The 20,545-nt window shown below is 43.8% G+C and overlaps 1 protein-coding gene across 2 annotated transcripts in view; it reads left to right on the plus strand.

The window, feature by feature from the left end:
* PRKCA (protein kinase C alpha) overlaps positions 1 to 20,545 on the plus strand; it is a 1,238,381-nt gene that overhangs the window by 993,325 nt on the left and 224,511 nt on the right. Inside the window, exon 9 of one of the 2 annotated variants that reach the window (XM_069199886.1) lies at positions 786 to 809. The exons of the other annotated variant lie outside the window; for it this stretch is intronic. Within the exon in view, the coding sequence (XP_069055987.1) occupies positions 786 to 809 (24 nt within the window). The remainder of the gene's footprint in view (positions 1 to 785; positions 810 to 20,545) is intronic. 2 annotated transcript variants of the gene reach the window in all.

Consider the following 20,545-nt stretch of genomic DNA (forward strand, 5'->3'; position numbering starts at 1 on the left):
TATATCTGTAAAGTATGGAGATGTGGACTTAAGATTGCTAAATCTATACCTACTTAAAAATACTTACCAAATCGATATTTTGATTGTTGATATTTTTACTACGGTATTATGATAACACAATTAATACGTAATATTCCCACGCATAAATCGACATTTTTACCATTTTACCAATATCTGGTTTTCCATATGCAATGAAATAGCAGATTTTAAGTGTAGGGTGTGAGAGCAATATTAGCATACGGAATGCAGTAAGAGCTCTGTTACACAGACTACAATAACAGCGTTGGCAAATAGAGTACAGTTTAGCCATTGGCATACATTATAGGGCACAGTAACAGCTTCAGCAAATTTGGTGGCGTGGGCCATACGCCTATGGGTTGCAAAGGTGCTTTAAACTATATACTATATATTGAACTGCTAAGCACATTTAATTTCTCTATTAAAATAGGATTTCCAAAATAAATGTTACTATTTTTTTTTAGATGTAGACGAAAAGCCCCTGCCTGTTCCTGACTTTTCATGTTACATCGTTTTACTCGGTCGTTGAAAACCGTGAAACATCACTGTTTTGGTCAAAATAGACAGCTTCTTTTTTCCTAATTTTGACGCCAGTTTTCATGTTTTGTGCACTGCAATGACGTGTCATGCAAATTAGAGCTTTGTGCAGCCTAATTTGTAAACAGCTTAACACCCATAGTCTTGCACATCAATGTTTTATTTGTTGCATGCAATATCAGTGTTGTATCTGAACAAACATTGAACGCCTGTCTCACCTATGGTTACAGGGTAAACGACAGGCTCGAGATAAGGTGCGTCCAAACAACAGGAAGTAAGGTGGTTGGCATGCGCTGTATTTTCTTATCAGATTAACCGGTTTGCTGTGATTGGGACGTCTCCACTTTCAAGTTTCTGCACTTGCTGTGAAATGATTCACTGATCACATTTGTTGCAAATCTTTTTCTTGGTGGAGGGAGGTTAAACTCTCAAAAGTTTGAAGATTGTGAGATTCGTGGTTACTGTTTGGGCTTTTTGGAAGGTGACTGGAAAAAGTTAAGCAACTCTTACTCACATACCTATATAGCACCAAACCACCCTTGAAAATAAATTAAACTTACTTGTTTCTAGCTTAGCACCTATATTTAGCCAGGCCTGCCATGATGATGCAGTAGGTGCCAGCGACATTAGAACATATCCCATTTTCCTTTGCTCAGAAGGTATGGTAGAGGAGCACCTATGACAACAGCAGCAGTTCTACAAGACATTCCGAATTTCTCACAGTGTCCCCCTCCCCAACCGATCCCACCCCTCACAGCCAGCCATTGAACTGGAGGCTACATTTCCCTCCACACTGATGGGCCCTGTTAACATAATGAACATGCGTAACTGGAAAAGAAAACAAACAAGCATTGGTTTACAGAGCTACATATTCTTAACTATCATTACGTGAACGAACTTGGAGCAGGATCACTTCCACTTACACGTTTTCTAATGAGATCACTCAGGTACATTATGGACCATTTTTATTGCGGCACCAAAGTTTTTATGAAGCATATGTAGAAATAAAATGCAGTCCTACAGAACACAAATATTTAATATATGCATGAGCAGGTGGATCCTAAATCAGGGTAAGAAGGAGAGAGACAGTAACTTACTATTGGGATTCACACAACACAAGCCACAGTATTGTCAATAAACGTTTAATTAAACCAAAAAAATAGCTGCATGTGTCGCAAAGCAATGTCATCACCTTGGCACTGGCGAATTAGCAAACAGATCAGTAAATTCATTAAGATGCCCAGAAGATCAGCTGAGAGGTAACCAGAGCCCGTAGTAGGAAAAATAGGGCATTAAATAAAAATCAGGATTCTCAATATTGCTGGCAGCTGCATTCTGGTGCATTACGGCACTAACACTATTTGTTTCTAGGTGTTGATAGCTGGAAAAGTCATGCAGAATTTTGCTTAGTGTTGTACAGCAGGTAACTAACTGTGTGGCTTGGAGAAAGATGTGGAAATGTCTGAGCACGTTTCTAATCATGGACTGCTTGAAGGCACAGTTTTGTAGAAAACAATTTCAGCAAATGTGTGTGTTTCTAAAACAGTTTGTATTAGGCCAGTAAATCAAGATAAATCTTTTGGTACGTTCAGTGAATGCCAATTAGCCTAGGTGTCCTCCTGCTGAAGTGTTCCTATAACCAGGATGTATACTGAATTTTAAGTTAATTTCTATTTGCTTTCTTTCTGAGGTTGTGGTGAAAAAGTGTTTCATTGAAAAAAAATAGTCACCGATTTCAACATGTGGCATTTTTAATAGTGAAATACTTGTTGGTAGGCCACCATCACAAACTCTTTATGGTGAAGAAGTCTGGCATTAATTGCTTCCAAGAAAAGTGTGACAGAGAGACAATTACGATTTGCCTTCATTTGAAAGGATGCTCACGTTCTCATTTGAACAAGTTCATTCTGATGAGCCGCAGATGCTACTCTTATCCTGCATCATTTTATATGAAAGCATGTCACCAGGAAAAAGCAATTCATTAGCACATGAGATGGTTCATCAGAGCTCCACAGAACTGGCAATGGTCGGGAATCTGATGTATCTGAAGTAGAGAATGCATTTCAAAGTTTGGGACATAATATGCGAAAAGTCATGCCCCTGAAGTTAATCCTCTGGTTTCTCAGAAGGTCTGATGCCCGAGATCTGAGACATATCACAGGAATGCATGTTTGTGCCCCAGAAAGCTGGATCCAACTTGTATCAGCCCATTCAATGGGCGGAGCACATACCCTTAACCAGAAGCCAGTGAAGTGAAGGTTAGGCTCAAGGGACGTGGTCAGATTTCCACAGTCCTCAAACAAATCTTACCGCCAAGGTCTGCACCCTTGTCATTTTCCAAAGTGATACCTGGCAGCAGGAAGTACCTCGCATTGCCATCATCGGCTGAATGAGTACCATCTCTCCAGTGATGATGGCCCACCTTTGTGGGAATGGAATGAAGGAGATTCCTAGGAAGCAGAGCTGAATGACATACCAATCATACATTGTGGATCTGGCTGTCAAAAGACAACTCTTGCTCAACTCGATTCTGGGGTGAGCAGTATAAAGGAGTGTTCAGAACAGTCCCTATGGTGCCTGTAGGTATTCTACACATTGAATAGTATTTGTCTTAAGACACTGCCCAATATTCATATTGTCTAGAGCAAAGAAAATGCCTTTTCTCCCTTATCTTTAAACTATGGTTTACGTGACAATTCCCAGTCACCCTTCTGTGTTTTGGTGCTTTAACAACTTGTAGCTGTTGTTCAAGATATTAGGTCAGTTCCCTCCTTGTAATGATTGCGAATCTGTATTTGTGTGTAGTGCATGTGGTCTTGCATGGCACCTCACAAAGCTTTTCTCTCATTTCACTCCACAAGCATGTGTGTGTGGCCATGTCCGAGGAATGTCACGCAGCATGAACACATGTGAATTCGAACCACCCAGTGTCACCCTGAATCCTAAATGTACAGACTCGATTACTTCACAAGGAATTTTGGTTTAAAAAAAGTATACTTCGAACAAGCAGTTGGTTCTCAGTTTCTAGATAACTGTGTACAAAGATGTGACTTTTTGTGAGAATTTAAAACAGTAATATGATATACAATATATGTTAAAAAGCTTTACGTCTGAACTACTTGCAGAGCTGTGTCTTGTTTCTCAAAATTATGCTTTCAATGAAAGAGAGTTGATATATTTTGAAGAGGGTGACTATCTGTCTGTCTTTTTCCTGGATGTCTGCATTTCTGTACATTATATCGTCAGTCATCTGAGTAATTTATTAATTTATAAATACTATTAATCTCGCCAATGTTTTTCTCTCCCATTTTATTTATTCACCCCCCCCAGTTTATTAATCCCTTGTTTAAATAGATAGCTTGTGCCTCTTAATTCTCCTTGCATGTATCTTTCTATCCATCCATCTATCCATCGCTTCCTCTGTCCCTCCCTCCGTAAGGAGGATGGGATATTCGTCATGTTATATCGAGTAACATGTCCACCAAACTATAAATCAGAGCCAAAGTGTTATAAGCAAAATAATGAAGAGTAGTAGTTGAGTCAATGCTGATCTTCAAGACACTCACTTGACAAGTCTGACTTTCTGAGGCAAAAGCGAGTCTCTGGCACAGAGAAGAAGTTCAGTGATCTGTGGAGACGAAATAAACAACTCTTGAACAACAAGGTCTGAGGTGGAAATTACATTGAAAGCTTTGTGTATTAGGCCAAGGATTAGGAATTGTTCCTTGATGCTGAAAGGAGATCACCTTGGCATTCAGTCACACTCTTCGCAGGGAAAAATCTACTGTTTCTCAAGTAATGAGCATACATCAACTCAAGCAAACATTGGAAAGTATATCCGGGGTCTAAAATTTAGAGTTGTTGAAACACTGATATAATAATAAATTTAAGAAAACTATCAATATGCTTATATTTTGAATTACATTAAATCCAGGGGGAAAGCCAGGGACCAATCTGCTGGTGCTAGAATTAACGGTTAGCACTGTATGACCAAGGTACTGTGGTGCAATCATCTTTAGGCTATGAACACATATAGCATGAAAGCAAATAAAATATCATAGAAATCTGTAGTGCTGGGAGAGTATTCACAGGCTGTGTAATTGGATTGGATTTTGTTCACAGTTGTCAACTGTCTATGTTCTGGTGCAATGAGGTTTCTTGGTTGGTCAGGAGGACTTTCAAAGTTTTCTTGCACAGTTTAAGTAGGAAAAAGAATGGAGCCCTGAGGGCTACACGCTTCACCGGGAGCAGGAGAGATTTGGATAAACCCACTTGCTCATCTGGTCATACGTGAAATACATTTTTTTCAAAACAAACATCTTTTTATTGAGCCCCATTAGCTTTTTTGATTTGATGGTGTCTCCATTAGGACCCTAAGCGCTTTGGCTCTAACATTCACTCATAATATGTGGCTTGTTCCCTAAACATATGAAAAAAGTGACTCTCCAGTAAGGCAGCAGGAAGAAGGTGTATGAAATACAAATTGGCATTGGAGTTCAGTTTCTCTCATGTGCTGCAGTTTATATTTGCATCATCTACAAGTTGGCCTAAAATAGTTGTCCCCAGGCAACACAATTGTATCCTGGCTACAGTTTTAAAACCAAAGCAGTAACAGATGCAAGAGGGTGTTCTGCCCTGTAGAAACCTAATTTTATAAATTGTTTTGGTAAGCACTGAGTGCATCTCTTATGCCCACATTTTGGGTGACTGATGTTTGGAAGTAGGACTTGCAAAAGTAAAAGAAACATATGTCACTGAAGTGCACATTTGTCAAACGCTCTTTGTCACTGTATAAGTAAAATTACATTTTCCTATGAGAAGGACTAACGGTGAAAAAGGTATTTTCATAATTTTGCCTGGAAAGAAAGCTAGAACTTTCTTGAACGTTCTTTTTCACTTTTTTAATAAAAGTCTAGTTTCATGATCAAAACAATTTGTTCTGTAGCAGTAGTGGAAAAGTTAGTTTAATAAACATACCTTTTGTGCTGCCTGAAAGCTAAACAGAATTAAGTGGTTCTGCTGGCCTCCTTTTCCACCAGAGGCAGAATTTAGCATCCGATTAGGCACAAACTGTGTGCTGGCCGGAGAAAATACAGCCACTTCACAAGCCAGGAAGACTGTTGCTGTTGTAGTGGAAACAAGGACCACCTTGGTGGGAGGAGCCATTGAAAGGGGCAGCAATAGATGGCATCACAAAATGTCTGCCCAACAGGCCTTCTTTTCACATAAAGAGCCAGAGTAGGCTTAAGTGACAGAAGCCTTTCACCCAGAAAGGTAACTTATCCCTGCCTAAAGCTGGTGAGGCATCTGAAAGCCACATGATCTCCACTTGCACTCAGAGACTGGAACTGTTCTCAGAGGGTCAGTTGATTAGCTTCCTCACTGTCCCAAGGATAAAGAGGGATAAAGAATGACTCCATACTGTGTGGGAGAATCAGCTATCCATTTGAGAGTGAACGGCATTGGACCACTGTCCTGGACCCTGGGAGAGCTCTGGTTTGGCAGGACCTGCAGCTTTGGATGCCCTGGGAATAGTAGAACAACTCAGCAGAGACTTTAATAACTTCAGGAAATATTTGCGCTTTGTCATTTATCTGACCCCTGGAGGACCAAAACAAGGCTACACATCCCCAAAGAAAAGTGTAACCTAACTGGCTATAGATTGTTGGTCTGTCCTGCTTACAGCATTTTCACTGAATGCTTGAGGTTGCTGCAGGACTGCTGTGAAGAAGTACTGACCCCTAGGAGTCCTTGTATGTACTCTTCTGCTCTGCTCCGCTAAAGAAAATCAAGAATCAAAAAAGTGATATAGTCCAAATGTTATACATAGGGCAAGGGAGTGGTGACTAATGCATCCTAGTAGCAAACCAACCTCAGCGTCTATGAAATTCAACTTTGTCCCAGTTTGTGCTTTTGGTGGCCAATATGGAGTATCTCTCTCTCTCGCCTCTTTCTCTCCCGTGTAGGACTGTGCAAGGCAGTGTCAAGGTTTAGCGGCTGCAAGAGAAAGACATAACTTTGGCAGTTACTAAACTAACTTATACCGGCCAAAGTTGTGCCTTTCTCTGGCAGCCGCTAAACATTGCACTAGTCCTCAAGAAGTCCCAGAATGCTGAACATCTTTGTCTTGCTCATTCCTACAGCCGCTAGGATAACATGGCACAGACAACTATGGGAGACATGCTCAACCCCTCTCTCTGGCCAAGGCCAAGCCAGGGCCCAGCCCAAACTGGTCAGTTTGTTCTCCCATAAAGATATTCCTCTTTGTTCTTTGTCTCCCTAAATCTACAGGAGGCCAGCTTGGCAGACCCTTTAGAGGCATATGCAAAACTTTGTTACAGGGGAGAGAAGGACTCACTCTTATGCCAGACAGGCAGCACCAGGCTTCTCCATTTACTTGTCTACAAGCCAAGGTGCGTTCTGAAGTCTTCGTATTTGGAGTCTGCTTTCATGAAGTCACTGGCTAAAGACTGCTGATGGGTCATATGCCTGCCTTAAAGTGCTATCACTTAGTTTATCCCTTTTTTGCAGAACGTAAAATAATGTTAATGAAAAACAATCCCAGAAGCAATATTCTAGGGTTTTCAAAGATGACTGAATGCCAGCCCAGACGTTGGTGCTCCTCCAGCTTGCCCATTAAAATGGGGTCCTACCTCTTGCCTCCAGTGCAGAATCTAGCAGTAGTAGTTCCGGGCCCCTGCTGAACCCCCTAGAGTGGCAGAAGTCTTCCTGATTATAAAAAGACTAGCATCGAAGGCCGAACCACATCAGAGCGCTGATATAACATAAAAATATTCTGCTAACAGAGATCCTGTCTATGCTTAATGTGGCCAATCGCCATGTGTTTTATCTTCAATACCCTAAACGTCTTGAGTTAATTTGAGGTGGATGTTCCTCAAATTAACACCCACGCCAGCTTCTTGTAATGAATGCTCTAACAAGCAGCTTCTTCGAAAGCCCTTTAGGTCTCTGGGAGGTCACTGACTGATGCAATTCACACCTCCTACCTGGACTGTGGAAACCTGCTTACAGACAGTGTTGGAGAAGTGAGCCTGGCAGATCCAGTTTTGAGGCCCTCTCCATCCAGATGGAGATGACTAACCTTTATAGAAACCATCTTTTGGCCATGTTGACCACAAAGCGAACTTTACAAAAAAATTAAATGTCGAAGAACCAGCAGATTGCAGCAAAAATGTATGTTTCAACACTCCTGAATTCACCCTATGGGAATATGAGTTTTAACCTGAAAGCAAGCTTTTATGAAAAGAGAAAGGCTGCATCGCCATATGCAGAAAATAGCATTTCATTTTTGCCATGTTTTACATCTGCGCCTAATTAAATTAGGTTTTTTGTGTACTTCAAGATACTTATTGCTAGTAAGGTACCAATGTCAGAAGCAGGCTTCCATCCTTTTCAAGAAGGTTTATTTTCACATAGGGCTGCTGTAGCTTTTCAAGATTTTAGAGTCACTCTTGTGTGTGATGTAAGTCTACATTGCAGCCCAAATGAAACATCTGACTCGTATAGCACTGTGGCAAGTTCTGTGCTGCTGTAACTGTGGACTTACCCAAGAGTCAGATTTACCTTTTGTGCTCAGCCAATTATTTTCCATGTTTAGGGGCAGAGCACATGCACTAGCAAGAGTGTATCAGCCTCCCAGGGCCAACACATACCAGACAATCTAGGTTAAAAAAAGGATAACATTCAAGGACTATGCAAATAGGCAGATTCCCCACACCTCCGATATAAAAAAAGACAAGATCAATAGCATCAGCCCTATGCAAGGCACTGAGTATTTGCTTATAAATGAAGCTACTCGTTTATCCAATTTGAATTACTTTTAGTGTTGAAAAAATAGAATAAGAAACTGTAGAAAACTACCATCTTTGGTGTGATTTTTCCCCTTGTTTCTGCCCTGCTTTGCTGGACTTAGAACTCTGTGCACTTTACCCCTCCTAAACAGGAGTGAAGTGCCTGTGCTCTCTCTTTAAACATGATTATCTTGGTATACGCATGACTGACATATTTAATCTACCTCCAAGTATATGGTGTACAAAATGCACTCAGGATCTGGAAGTTAAATACCACCTTGAAAGAAATTGGGTTATTAGTTGAGGTAGGCAGAAAATCCACCACAAATAATAATCAAAGTCCTTGTCAGGTCATTAAAGTGACCAAATAAACCTGTGGTTAACCCTTTGAAGACTTGGCACAAAGCAGTTAGGTTTAACTTAAAGGCAATGTGCAAACTATTTATGCAGTATTCAAACAATAATTTAAACAATAATAAAGTGAAAACACATCACAAGAAAAGTGCCAAAGCAATTTAGAAACCCAGAGTAAATGAATAAAATGACACCATAAGAAATTGGTTTACTGGTTGAGGGGGGAAGGTAGACCGTACTCAAGCAGGAACCACAATTTGTCAGGATGAGGCATATGCAAGCCCCATATTTACCTGTGCTCAACCCTCTGGTAGCATGGCACACAGCAGTCAGGCTTAACTTAGAGGCAATGTGTAAAATACTTATGCAACACTTCAAACAGGAATTAAGTGAAAACACAGTGCAAGAACAATTCCACACCAATATAGAAAAATAGAGTACATGTTAATAAGTAAATCAAGACCCCAAAAAATAATCGATTAGTAGAATCAGAGATATGCAGTTTTAAAGATTTCAGTGAATATAGTGCCAAAAAGCACAAATCACCAACTATGGATTTCTGGTTGCACTAGATCGGGACTAAGTCACAAGCTCAGGCTGACCATGATGGAGCACAGGCTGGCTACAGGGTCCTAGTTTGGCCTGCTGAACAAGAGTGCCTTAAATCCTGGTTGTGAAGAGTTGTGTAGTCCACTGTTGAGGATATGTCACCCAGACAAGATGATGTGAGGTCCTGGTGAGAGATGCATCATGGAGCATTGGTTCTGAGGAGCGGTAAGGCTGCAATGTGAGGTCCTGTGTTATTGTTGAGGAGGCCGTTGACAAGGGACCTTGAGATGTGAAGTCTTGCTTCCAGGATGCCTTGCACACTGGCTGGATCCAAAGAAGTCGCAGGGCTTGCAGTGTGGAGTCCTGCATTGTCGTCAAGGGTGCTGTTGACAATGGGCTAACAATGCTAGGGTCTAGGTCAGAGATGAGTTGTGCAGCAGCAGTTCTGATGGGGCTATGGCCTGTGATGTGAAGTCTTTGCGTATGGAAAATCCACACAGCAGAGGCAATGCATCTTTTCTGCTAATGGTTGCAGTCCTTCTTCCTGGCAGAGTCTTCAGGTCCAGTAGTGTACTGAATAGTTGGGGTCTGAGGTCCAACATTTATACCTAGCGGCCCCTTTGAAGTGGAGGAAGCTTCTAGAGGTTTCCCCCTCCCTGAAGTATCAGTTATCCCCTTCTTCCTTGACCTGGCCTCATTTTGTCTGGGGTCACAAAAGACAAATGACAGTCCCTTTGTGGGAGTGTGATAAGTGACAGCTCTTCCCCCTCATTATCTCTGAGCTGCTTATACTGCCAACACCTAAGTTCCCTTTGTCGCAGTGTTTGTGAGCAATATACACAGACCAACTGCCAGCTACACCTAATCATGTGACCTAGGAGCAAGCTGCAGACCCCAAATGGTTAGGGCAAGAAAATGCCAACTTTATAAAAGTGGCATTTTCAGAAATTGTGATGAAAAATCAGACTTCACCAATAAAGAGGGCTTTTAATTACAATTCTTTAGACTCCAAACTCGAGCTGTCTACTGGCTCCCAATTGGAAGTTGCCTCTTATTATTAAATGCAGTAAGATAATTCTAATGTTATCCTTTGGGATGGGTAGGCTTTGCAGAACTGAAAAATGACACCAGGAGTTTTTCACTCTAAAGACATGTAAAACTTAGAAGTATATGTCCTACATTTTAAATACACTGCACCCTGCCCTCTTGGCTGTTCATCCTTGGGGTAACATATGTATTAAAACGGAAGGTTTAGGCCCAGCAAAAGGTTTATTTTGCTTAGTCGAAATGGCAGTTTGAAACTGCACACGCAGGCTGCAATTGTAGGCCTGAGACATGTTTAAAGGGCTACGTAAGTGGGTGGCACAATCCAATCAATGTTGCAGGCCCACTAGTAGCATTTAATTTATATGCCCTGGGTACATTTACTTAAATGTAAATTAAATGTGCTATTTGGGTTTAAGCCAATTCTGCTTTGTTTTAAGGAGAGAGCACAAGCACTTTAGCATTGGTTACCAGTGATAAAGTGTGCAGAGTCCTAAAGCAAGCAAAAACTAAATCAGCAAAAGAGGAGAATTGTAAGCTAAAAGCTAGAGGTGAACCACGCCGAGGAAGCCAGATTTTACTGACACCAAAAGAACAAAAAATCAGTAAATAAAAGTGGAGCTATAAAAACAAAGCACAAAGTGCTATACGTGATGAACTATAAATATTTCTGGAAATTTTTATTAAAATAGTTCCACAAAGCACTAGACCAAGTCTAGAGTTACAGCCGACTGTGGTGGAGCGAGTGCCAGATACAGGGTACAGGTTTGTCCCAGTGGAAAGTTTACCTTCAGAATTTTTGTGGAGAAAAAGTTGTTTGAAGTCTGAGCCCAGAAGGGCATTGATTTCAACTGATTGCCGTTCGGTAATGGTCCTAGCGAAGTCCTGTATGTTCCGACTTAGAAACTTTTCTGATAGTCGGAATTAAAAATAGCACCAACAAGCTCGAAACAACAACCATGGCTATCTGGTTACGCTAGTCTAGGTCAAAGTCAAGAGTTAAAGCTGACTGTGAGGTTGACTAAAGGTACCTAGTTCATTCCAGTGGAAAGTTTATCGTCAGCCTTGAAACCGTTTGTGGAGAAAAAGTGATCATTGATGCATGGTTGAAGGGGCGAGCTGTGAGCTGAATCTGACATGAAGCTTGCCAACGTCAGTTTGCTCAACAGTAGATCATTGACTAAGGAGGGAGAGTAATATTTTCCTTAAGCAGGCCAAACCAGTAAGCTGTGGCCAGCCAGTGATTTGATGTTGATGGCTGTGGCTTAGACTGCAGTCCTGGTCTCCATCGATTCTCCAAGTAGAAAGTTGGCAACAGCTTTGTAAATCCCAGCAGTTGCAGTTTAGATAGTAGGCGTACACTCTGACACCAGCTAGTCATCCAGGGCCTGGGTGGCACAACTTGGGAGTTAGGATTCACTTCAACAGAAGTCAGAAGCAGTGTCTCTGTAGCTCAAACCAGAGGTCGGGAAAATGACTCTGGGAGTCACACCTGTGGTCCCGGGTTCAAGACAAGCAGGTCTATTCTTCCTTTAGGCTCTTCAGAAATCAGTTAAGTCCTTCTGATTCATCACAGGCCCAGGAGTGTCCTTAGCAATCCACTTTTATGGCCAGTGCCGGGCTGTAGGTAGAGGACAGTCCTTTGTCCACTCCTTAAAGCAGTTCTGGTCAGTTCCTCTACTCCCACTGGGGTTTTTGCCAGTCATACTAGAGAGACAAAGGTGAGGCAGGCCTAGGAGTGAGCTTCATCTGCCAGTGACAAGGTATGCATCCTTTGAAGCTCATGAAGGGGCTGACCCCACCCCGCAGACCATCCTATCAAGGGAGGAGTCCACCTTTCCACTGCCAGGGCCCATTGCCCACTGTCTGGGAGCAATGTACATCTCGCCACAAGGGACCCATCGGAGGTCATGTGACAGCTGGACACTGACAGGAAATCCTTTCAGTTTTAGGCAGGATATGAACAATTTCTGAAAGTATGATTTCCAAAACAGTAATAAAATATCTGACTTGATTATTAATTTGAATATTTCATTACTATTATAATCAGTCATTGAACTGTTTTCTTGCTACCCCCAAACTGAATTTGGCTCTTAATAATGGTACCAGTTTTACTCTATGGGAGAGTCAGCCTTGCCACAGGTCAAAGCTTTTCTGAAGGCTTTTCAATGCCAGGACATGTAAAACATAAATTATACATGTCCTCCTTTTTAAATACAATGCACCCTGTCATATAGGCATTTAGGAACTATCTTAGTGACGACATGTAAGTATTAAAAAGCTAGGTTTAGGCCTAGCAAATAATTTGTTTTGCCAGTTTGAAATGGCAGTTTCAAACTGCAGACCCAATCTGAGGCGTTAGGCCTTCGGGCATGTTTTATAGTGCTACTTTCCTGAGGGGCACAGTGAGTGCTACAGCCCACTAGTAGCATTTCATGTACAGGCCTTGGTTACAGGTAGCACAATTTACTAGTGACTTAAATATGTCAATTAGGTGTATTCCAACTTGTAACCGTTTTACCACCAGTTAGAAGGGGTAAAGTGCGCAGAGTCCTATGCTAAACAAAGAACAGAAGGCAAATGTCTAGTGACCCTACTGGAAGGGTAAATTTTCAACACACTTATGGACAGCAGCACCTACTGTGCCATCTACACTGTGTGCTGTAAAGCCTAGCTTCAGGCCTGACATGTGTGAACACAATGCACCATCCTAAAGACCTGCTTACCAAATAACCCTTTCTGATGGGTGGAAAACACAGCTTTAAAACATTAATAGGTGACCACCAAGTATACCTTGTTGCCCTTGGTATTAAAAGTGGTACTTGTGTGAAACTTAAGTTGGCATGTTCTCCAGTGACCTTCCCCTCCAAACCCTATATCCACTAGCAGGGCTGTAGCTGGATACAATGTAGAAAATGTAAGATTTTAAAGGTTGACAGGAAATGGCTAGAATAGTCATTCAGTATGTCATATTTATTAAAAATTAAAATCCTAGATGGATTGTTAATAAACATGTTGGAAATTTAACTTTTATAAAATCTACTTTTTCTACCTAAGCCACAGTTAGCATTAGCCCGGGGTAGTTGTCTGCCAGTGCCTCCTTGACAATAAGGTGTGAAAACTGCTCCCACAGCAGAGACCATTCCTAGACCTTTTGGCTGTCAGTAGCCTGTGTGTGAGGTGATGTTTTTCTTCCCCTTGCAAGAAGTACAGTTGGGGTGGGCCCTTGAAAAAGATCCAGGTGAGGCCTGCCCTTTCACAAGTAGATGTGAAGTCAAACATGGAGAAAGGGAAGTCTTTGTTCCCCAGGCCCACATTAGCCAGGCTGGCCCCAAACCCAGTGTTAGAGAAGCTGCCTCTAAATCCCATTTGGACAGGACTGACGGGAGGGGACTGCTGATTTCCTTGACCAGTCCTTCGGGTGGACACAGAGGCTCTGCACAAGGGAGGAAAGGTGTCCCCCCATCTTGAATTTTAGTAGTAAGTTGCACTTTGGGATTGTGGACAGTAGGGTAAACAGGGACACCTGGAAAAATAGGTAGACTCTCCCGTGGGCACTTTTACCCCTATTGGTTAGGGAGGAGCTAGGACTCACTAACACCCACTGGTCACTGAAACCCATAAATGTGGCACCTCAAGGAACCCTTCTCAGAACACTTTCTTGAGCTGTGGAAGATCAGAAGAGGAGTAGACCCTGCTTGCTGTAATACAAGAGTTCTGAAGGGCAGGATCTGCTCCCTCTTATACCAAGGACAACAAAGTGGGCTCCAAGGGCCATTGAGCTTATCTTCTTTGTGGCTCTAGCGACACAAAAAGCAGAAGAGCACTTTTTCCTGGATTCCCAGTTGCCTAGTTCAAGCTGGATCTGCACTGGTCCCTGCTTAAGGCCTTTGCTGGATCAAGCCTTAAAGTCCTAAGAGTCTTACACAATGTCTAGGGAGCCTTAGGGGAAGAGCTGATGAAAAACAGGCACACCCCTGCAAAGTTTTGGGACTTTTATTGTTTCAGCTGCTGGAGGACCAGGACCAACCAGCAAAGCATGGATGTCTCTGGGCTGAAGAGACAGTTTGGTCTGCTTATAGGGTCTCCACAGCAGCAAACCTATTTCAGTAGACCTTAGGTTAGAAGTTATCTGACCTCATGGAGCCCTCATCAGATACGGCCTGTTGGTTTTACCAGCTGGATGAAAAGGACTTGTGTGAGAGACTAAGGGGGTCATTTTACGACCCTGGCAGTCTGACCTCCACATTATGACCATGGCGGTTGCACCACAGTTGGAACACCAGCACCGCCAGTTTCCCTCCACAGGAGAGCCTGGCGGTCTGAATCCGCCAGGATAGTGCTGCAAGCAATGCCGCCCTGGGGATTATGACCCCCCTCTTTGCCACCTTTTACATGGCAGTAGCACCTCCATGTAAAAGCTGGCAGAGACGGGGTGCAGGGGGGCCCTGCACTGTCATGCACTGCCCATGCACTTGACATGGGCAGTGCAGAGGCCCACATGGCCAGCCCTGTTGTGCTGTTCACTGTCTGCACCCTACGCACTGCAGCATTGCTGTCGGCTCAATTATGAGCCAGCGTCAATGTTGTGGGCTGTTTCCTTCTGGGCCAGTGGGCGAAAACAATTTTTCCGCCCGCGACCCAGTGGGAAACTCCTAATGGGGCCCGCGGGAAGGCGGCTGCACTGATGACAACCTGATCATGGGAGTTTGACAGATGGCCTTTTCCGTCCCTCAAACTCACAATGACCCCCCCCCCTAAGTTCAAACGAGAAAATCTTGACTTGCCAAATACACGAAAATTATCTTGGTGGTGGTATGACATTGGCTGGTTCAAAATTCTAATGTCTCCCACTTGGAGCTTTCCCCGCATATGCCAATGGTTTCAGTGGGACCTTGTTACAATGGCTATCTGAGTTTGCATTGACTTCACCAGTTACAGTCAGCTACATGGCCTCACAGGAAAACTTTCTCCTCCTGTTTTCAAACTAATTCTGAAGGATAAATCCTTGACTTGGTGTTTCTGACCTTGAGATCCATCATGGTTGCCCTCAAAGTGTACCTGGGGATTGGTCTACCGCAGTGCTTAATTTCATCTTCTGGGTTCCGATGCTCCGTACCCAAACTTATTTGTGAACACCGGCACTCATGACAGTCTGCCAAATTTAAAGAAAAGCAAAACAACAGCAGTTTTTTAATTCAATATTCTTATAAATGACTAATACCTGCTGCCAAAGCCTTTCTTATAGATTTGGGGGTCTGGAATAGTCTGAATTGTCACTTTCGTTTGTCATTGGAAGCACTGGCAGGGGAAACAGGTGGTGCACGGTGTAGTGACCTCCTCAAAAGGGCCCTGACACTTATGTTTTAACAAATCAAGCACTGGTTCTAGCGCAACTGTAGACGATCATTGACGCTTAGAGCTTTTTTGACATTATTTTTAACTTAAAACGTTAAAATCTCATATCTTCAATTTCGCTTATTTCATTTTTGCCATTTTAGTGTCATTCCTTTTGTATTACAATGTACTCAAATTTTCTAATTTGGTTAAGGATTTTTATTACACATTGCCCTAAGTTAAGCCTTTCTTCACTGTGCCATAAACACCAGAGGGTTGAATTAATTTAGTGACTTTTCAGCATCACCCTCACAAGGTAGGTTACTGGTTTGTACCAGCTAGTATGCGTTTAGGAAAAGTGTATTTGACATTGGTCCAATGTAGACATATCAATTTAAATGATATTAGTTAGTGTTATTATTCATTAAGGTGGGTAACCACCCACCCCCAAATAATAATTTACTTTCTTATTGCAGCACTGTGGAATAAAAGAAAATATTTTGCCACTCGATCTGCATTTGATCACAAGACATCACACAGTGAGAGAATGTATGACCAGCACTTCTCTTAAGGACATGAAGGCTGGTAGATGAAACTAATTGAAGCCACTTGTCACAGTCATTGTAATTGCCAATTTGAGGAGCTGTTCACTCTAGGGAAATACTGGTCCATTTTTATCTTTATATGTTGGCCAGGCAATAATAGATAACTAGTGAAAAACATTAATAACTTGATCTTTATGCGCATAATCCTAAAGTGTCCTCAAGGAAATAACTTTAAACATTTGTCTAATTACTGTGCATAATATAAACTCTGGTAATTATGCTTAAGTTATGTATGACTCTCACAGAGAGCCTCTATCATTTATTTCCGTTTCCAAATGACATAACTTACTGCTATTTTATAGCAGCAGTTGATGGCAAAAGTGGTTACCCACTATGGTGATGTCATAAAGGCCTTTCAGGCCATGCTGGCAGGGCTCTCTGGGAGCCTGTAAGTGCAGATCTGCTTGTCTGCATTGACTGAAAGCAGAGTTGCAAGAGGGAAAAGAAGGCAGAGAAGTTAATCGGGTTGGTTAGCGATTGCAGTTAAGGTTTTTTTAAGTTTGGGGCACGGAGGAGAGGCTTTGTTATGTATGGCTCCCCCAGTACTCCTCCGGCCCTGCATAGCAGTGGAAAGCAAGGAAAGATAATTTTGGGGTCATACTTAGCATAAAATTGTAAATGGGTAAAAAGTGAATTATGGAGATGTTTTTCACCTTTGGGTTCTGAGCGACAACATGACATCTCGAGCTGCTCTCTCGAGATCTGTTTAGTGTCACTCAGAACCCCTTGGTGAAAAACACCCCCATAATTCACTGTTACCCATCTATCATTCTGTATGTTGCGTATTGGCTGGACATTAAAAAAATAGTTTTCCTTTATTCTGACACATCATACAAAACAGTAAATATATATAGAATATCTCAGTGTTAAGTTGCCCAATTATAGCCAGACAGGTGGCTTGTAGATGTCTTGAAGCTGCTGTGAAATCCTCTGGGGTAAACTAGCACCTGGAAAGAAAGAAATGAGTTGGGGAAAGGGTCTATGTAGGAGGAAGTTAAGTTGGAGGCATTCTGACCTGAGACCCAAGAGGGAAGAAACCACACGAGGATAAACGTAACCTTTCACCTGCATGCCTGGACTGGATGCTTTGTGAGAAGAATTTAAAAGGTTCAGGACAGGGAGTAGCTTGACCGTCACACATGACAGCCGCAGCGTCACTCAGCTCTGTGCAGCTGTCCATAAATTAGACACAATCCTGGCCCACATTGCAAGGTGGATGTGAAAATTCTACCCCTTCATGGCTTACAGTGCTGAAAGAGGTGGTGGGTGAATTTTGGAGCCACTGGTTACACCTAGAGTGGGCTTGTTGGGGTCGAGAGACTGCAGTTAGCTGGCGACATTGCTGCGCGGTGGTGAGGGGGAGCGTGGCACACCTGGCAGTGCCACGAGTCTCGAGGTCCTGGCATTGGAGATGCCATAATGGGGCCGGAGAGTTACTATGGGGAGCACCTGTGTCCTTGATATTTACAGTGCATTCCCTCCCCCTCCTGGAGTGATTGCCATTTGGGGTCTCCTGCCATGGTGCAGCCTAAAACAAGGGCCCCGCTGACAGTTCCCAAGACAGGGGAGGGGGAAGGTGCTTGGCAGTCGGCAGCACCGGCGGCCTGCGCTGGGACAGTAGAGCTCCTTCCCACCACCCAGAGGGAGAATGCCAGACCAGCAACAGAATGCAGGGAGGCGGTGAGTGCAGGTAAACAGCCCCTTTGGCCTGTATTGATTCCAGGGGATTCCTGCATACCCTGGCCTGAGGCAACTTGCACTGGGCCGCTGCATTGTGTGAGGCCCCCTGCCGCACTACCGCTCACTTGGAGTCTGACTTGGGTCCCCCTGAACATCATGCAGGTGGGCACCGTGGACCAGATTGGAGTAGCGGTAAGGCTCTGGGGCTGTCTTGGTGATATAGGGCAGAGATTGATGACGCAGCCTGGGTTTGGTGGGAGGCACTATCCCTTTGTTCCATGGAGGTGGCTTATACAGTCGGAGGCTGCTGAAGACGACCTCAGGGGCCCTTCCCCTGCCCCTTTAAACTCCAGAAGCTCATGCGTGGAGAGAGCACAATAAATGAGATTGCAAACTGCCTCAGTCCTCCCCAGTCTGGGGAACACGTGCTGCATTGATACTGCATAGAAGCTGCATTCGGCCTGAGAGGGCCCAAGACTAGACATTGACTTTGAGGTTGGGGGCACCGCATGAGCTTGGAACAGGGACGGATGTGACTCATAGCCCTGCCCGCAGCCAATCCATATCTTCTCTGTGAACTTATGGGTGTTTTGGATAATATTCAGCGTGTGACCCCCCATTAGGGAGCCACACTAAGAGCAGGGGTGCCAGCTGTGGAAGTGGCCAGGATAGGTCCTGGTGCGGTTTGCGGTGGTGCACCCACTGGCACTATTTGACTGGACATTCAGATCCTACATGCAGCCCTGTGGATCCTTTTGGGTTGCAGACAGCGGGGACTGCTGCGGCTACTGCCTGCTAGTGCTGCCCCCTGCACTGGGTCATGGAGGGGTCAGGTGGGTCATTAGTGGGGCCCTATATGTGAGAGAGGCAGAAGTGGAGCCACTGATCCCCCTTACCAACATGGTCAAAGATAAAGTACCCCCACCACTAAGCAGATCACCATAAACTAGTATACCTAATTGGGAGGATCCTCTTCCACCCCTGCGGCATACAGACCGGAGGGGCCCCCCAGACAATGCCATGCTCTTGGTGGTAATTACCTAGTCGTGAAATATGCTAAATGGTAAGATTAGGGGCGTAGACTCAGATGTCACCTTGAACATATAAAACCTCAGGAGGGCAGTCAAATGGATTACAGCAGATGAAACAAGAGTTTCCTGGGTAGAAGACACATCACTGCCCTACAACAGAAGGTGACCAAGCTCACAACCATGACCAAGGAGCTAGAGGCAAGGGTGGAAGGATGCTGAGGACATGGCCTGCTGCAAGAATTTAAAGTTTGTGAGCTTCCCATAGGGGTGTGAGAGTTGATTGATGGACAGTTTCATCGACCATTGGCTTTGGTCTGTGATGCCCTCAGAGGCCCTGTCTTCTTTTTTGTGGTCAGGGGGGCTCACAGGGCATTGGTGTGGCGGCCTCCTCCCAGAGTTCGGCCATGTCGGGTGATTGCCAGAATCTTGAACTATATGGACAGAGAAGCAATCCTTAAAAATCCATCTCTCCTCAAGGTTATCTTCAACTCACAGACCTTCTTTGAATCACCTAAGGAGGTCTTCTGATTGACCGATGAGAAGGTTACATTGTAGCCACATACTCCATCACACATGGATTTGTCTCAAGGGGATAGCAGCGATTGTCCAGTGAATAATCTAGCGAAGTGGCACAACAGATCTAAATCATTCTGGAGATGTGCTAGGCGGAAAAGAGAGGCTTGAGCTGGGGACAGGTGGCTTCCAGATCCTCCATCAGAAGTAGAATTGCCCCTCAAATTATTTGGTAACAAAGTTTGAGTATGACGATGTCTACGAACACTGCGATGTGGTCTAGAACACTTATAACCGCACACCCAAGAGGCAGTGTTTCAATCGTCTCTAGTGTTCTAAGCTTGTTGGGTTTGTGGGTCCACTGGGACAGACTGGGCAAAGTCCCCTGTTGAGGCCCTGTGTTGGTCTGCCATGCGTCAAATACTTGTTGTTTCTAAAGTATTGGGGGAGTTTGGAGAATGTTTCCTGTTGTTTTGTGTTTAGCATGTGCTGGCCTGCTGCTCACCCTTTCTCCCATTATACCCACTATGATACCAAAATTTCCACCCTGACTCACTATGGGACCTACAGAGTTGAATAATACCACAGGCCATATCCATGTAATATTGTGGAATGTCCATGACATCCTAGATAAGATTAAGCTGGGGGCAGTTTTAAAACATGCTAAGGGGTTGGGGGCTGATATCCTGCTGTTACAGGTGACACATCTTCTAGGTATCAAAGTCCCTTGCTTGGCCAGGTATGGCTACAATCAGGTGTTCCACTCGGGTTTGTGAGGGGTTCCAGAGGTACATGCATTCTGGTTCAGCGCCGTGTCCCATTCCAGCATGTTAAAACCTGGGTAAACCACCAGGGTAGGTACACAATAGTCACTGGCACATTATATAGTGAGCCCTTAACACTCCTATATGTGTTTCCCCCCGCCCCCTCTTGGTCAGGCCTTCATCAGTCTAGTTGGGGGCTTGTGGGCCGAGCTCCCGGTGGGCCTGATGATGATGGGAGGTGACTGGTATGACGTGATGGATCCCTTGGTAGACAGATGTGTGCTCAGGGACCTTCCATTGGA

The sequence above is a fragment of the Pleurodeles waltl genome, chromosome 7 (assembly GCF_031143425.1).
Source record: "Pleurodeles waltl isolate 20211129_DDA chromosome 7, aPleWal1.hap1.20221129, whole genome shotgun sequence".
NCBI classification, from domain to species: Eukaryota; Metazoa; Chordata; class Amphibia; order Caudata; family Salamandridae; genus Pleurodeles; species Pleurodeles waltl.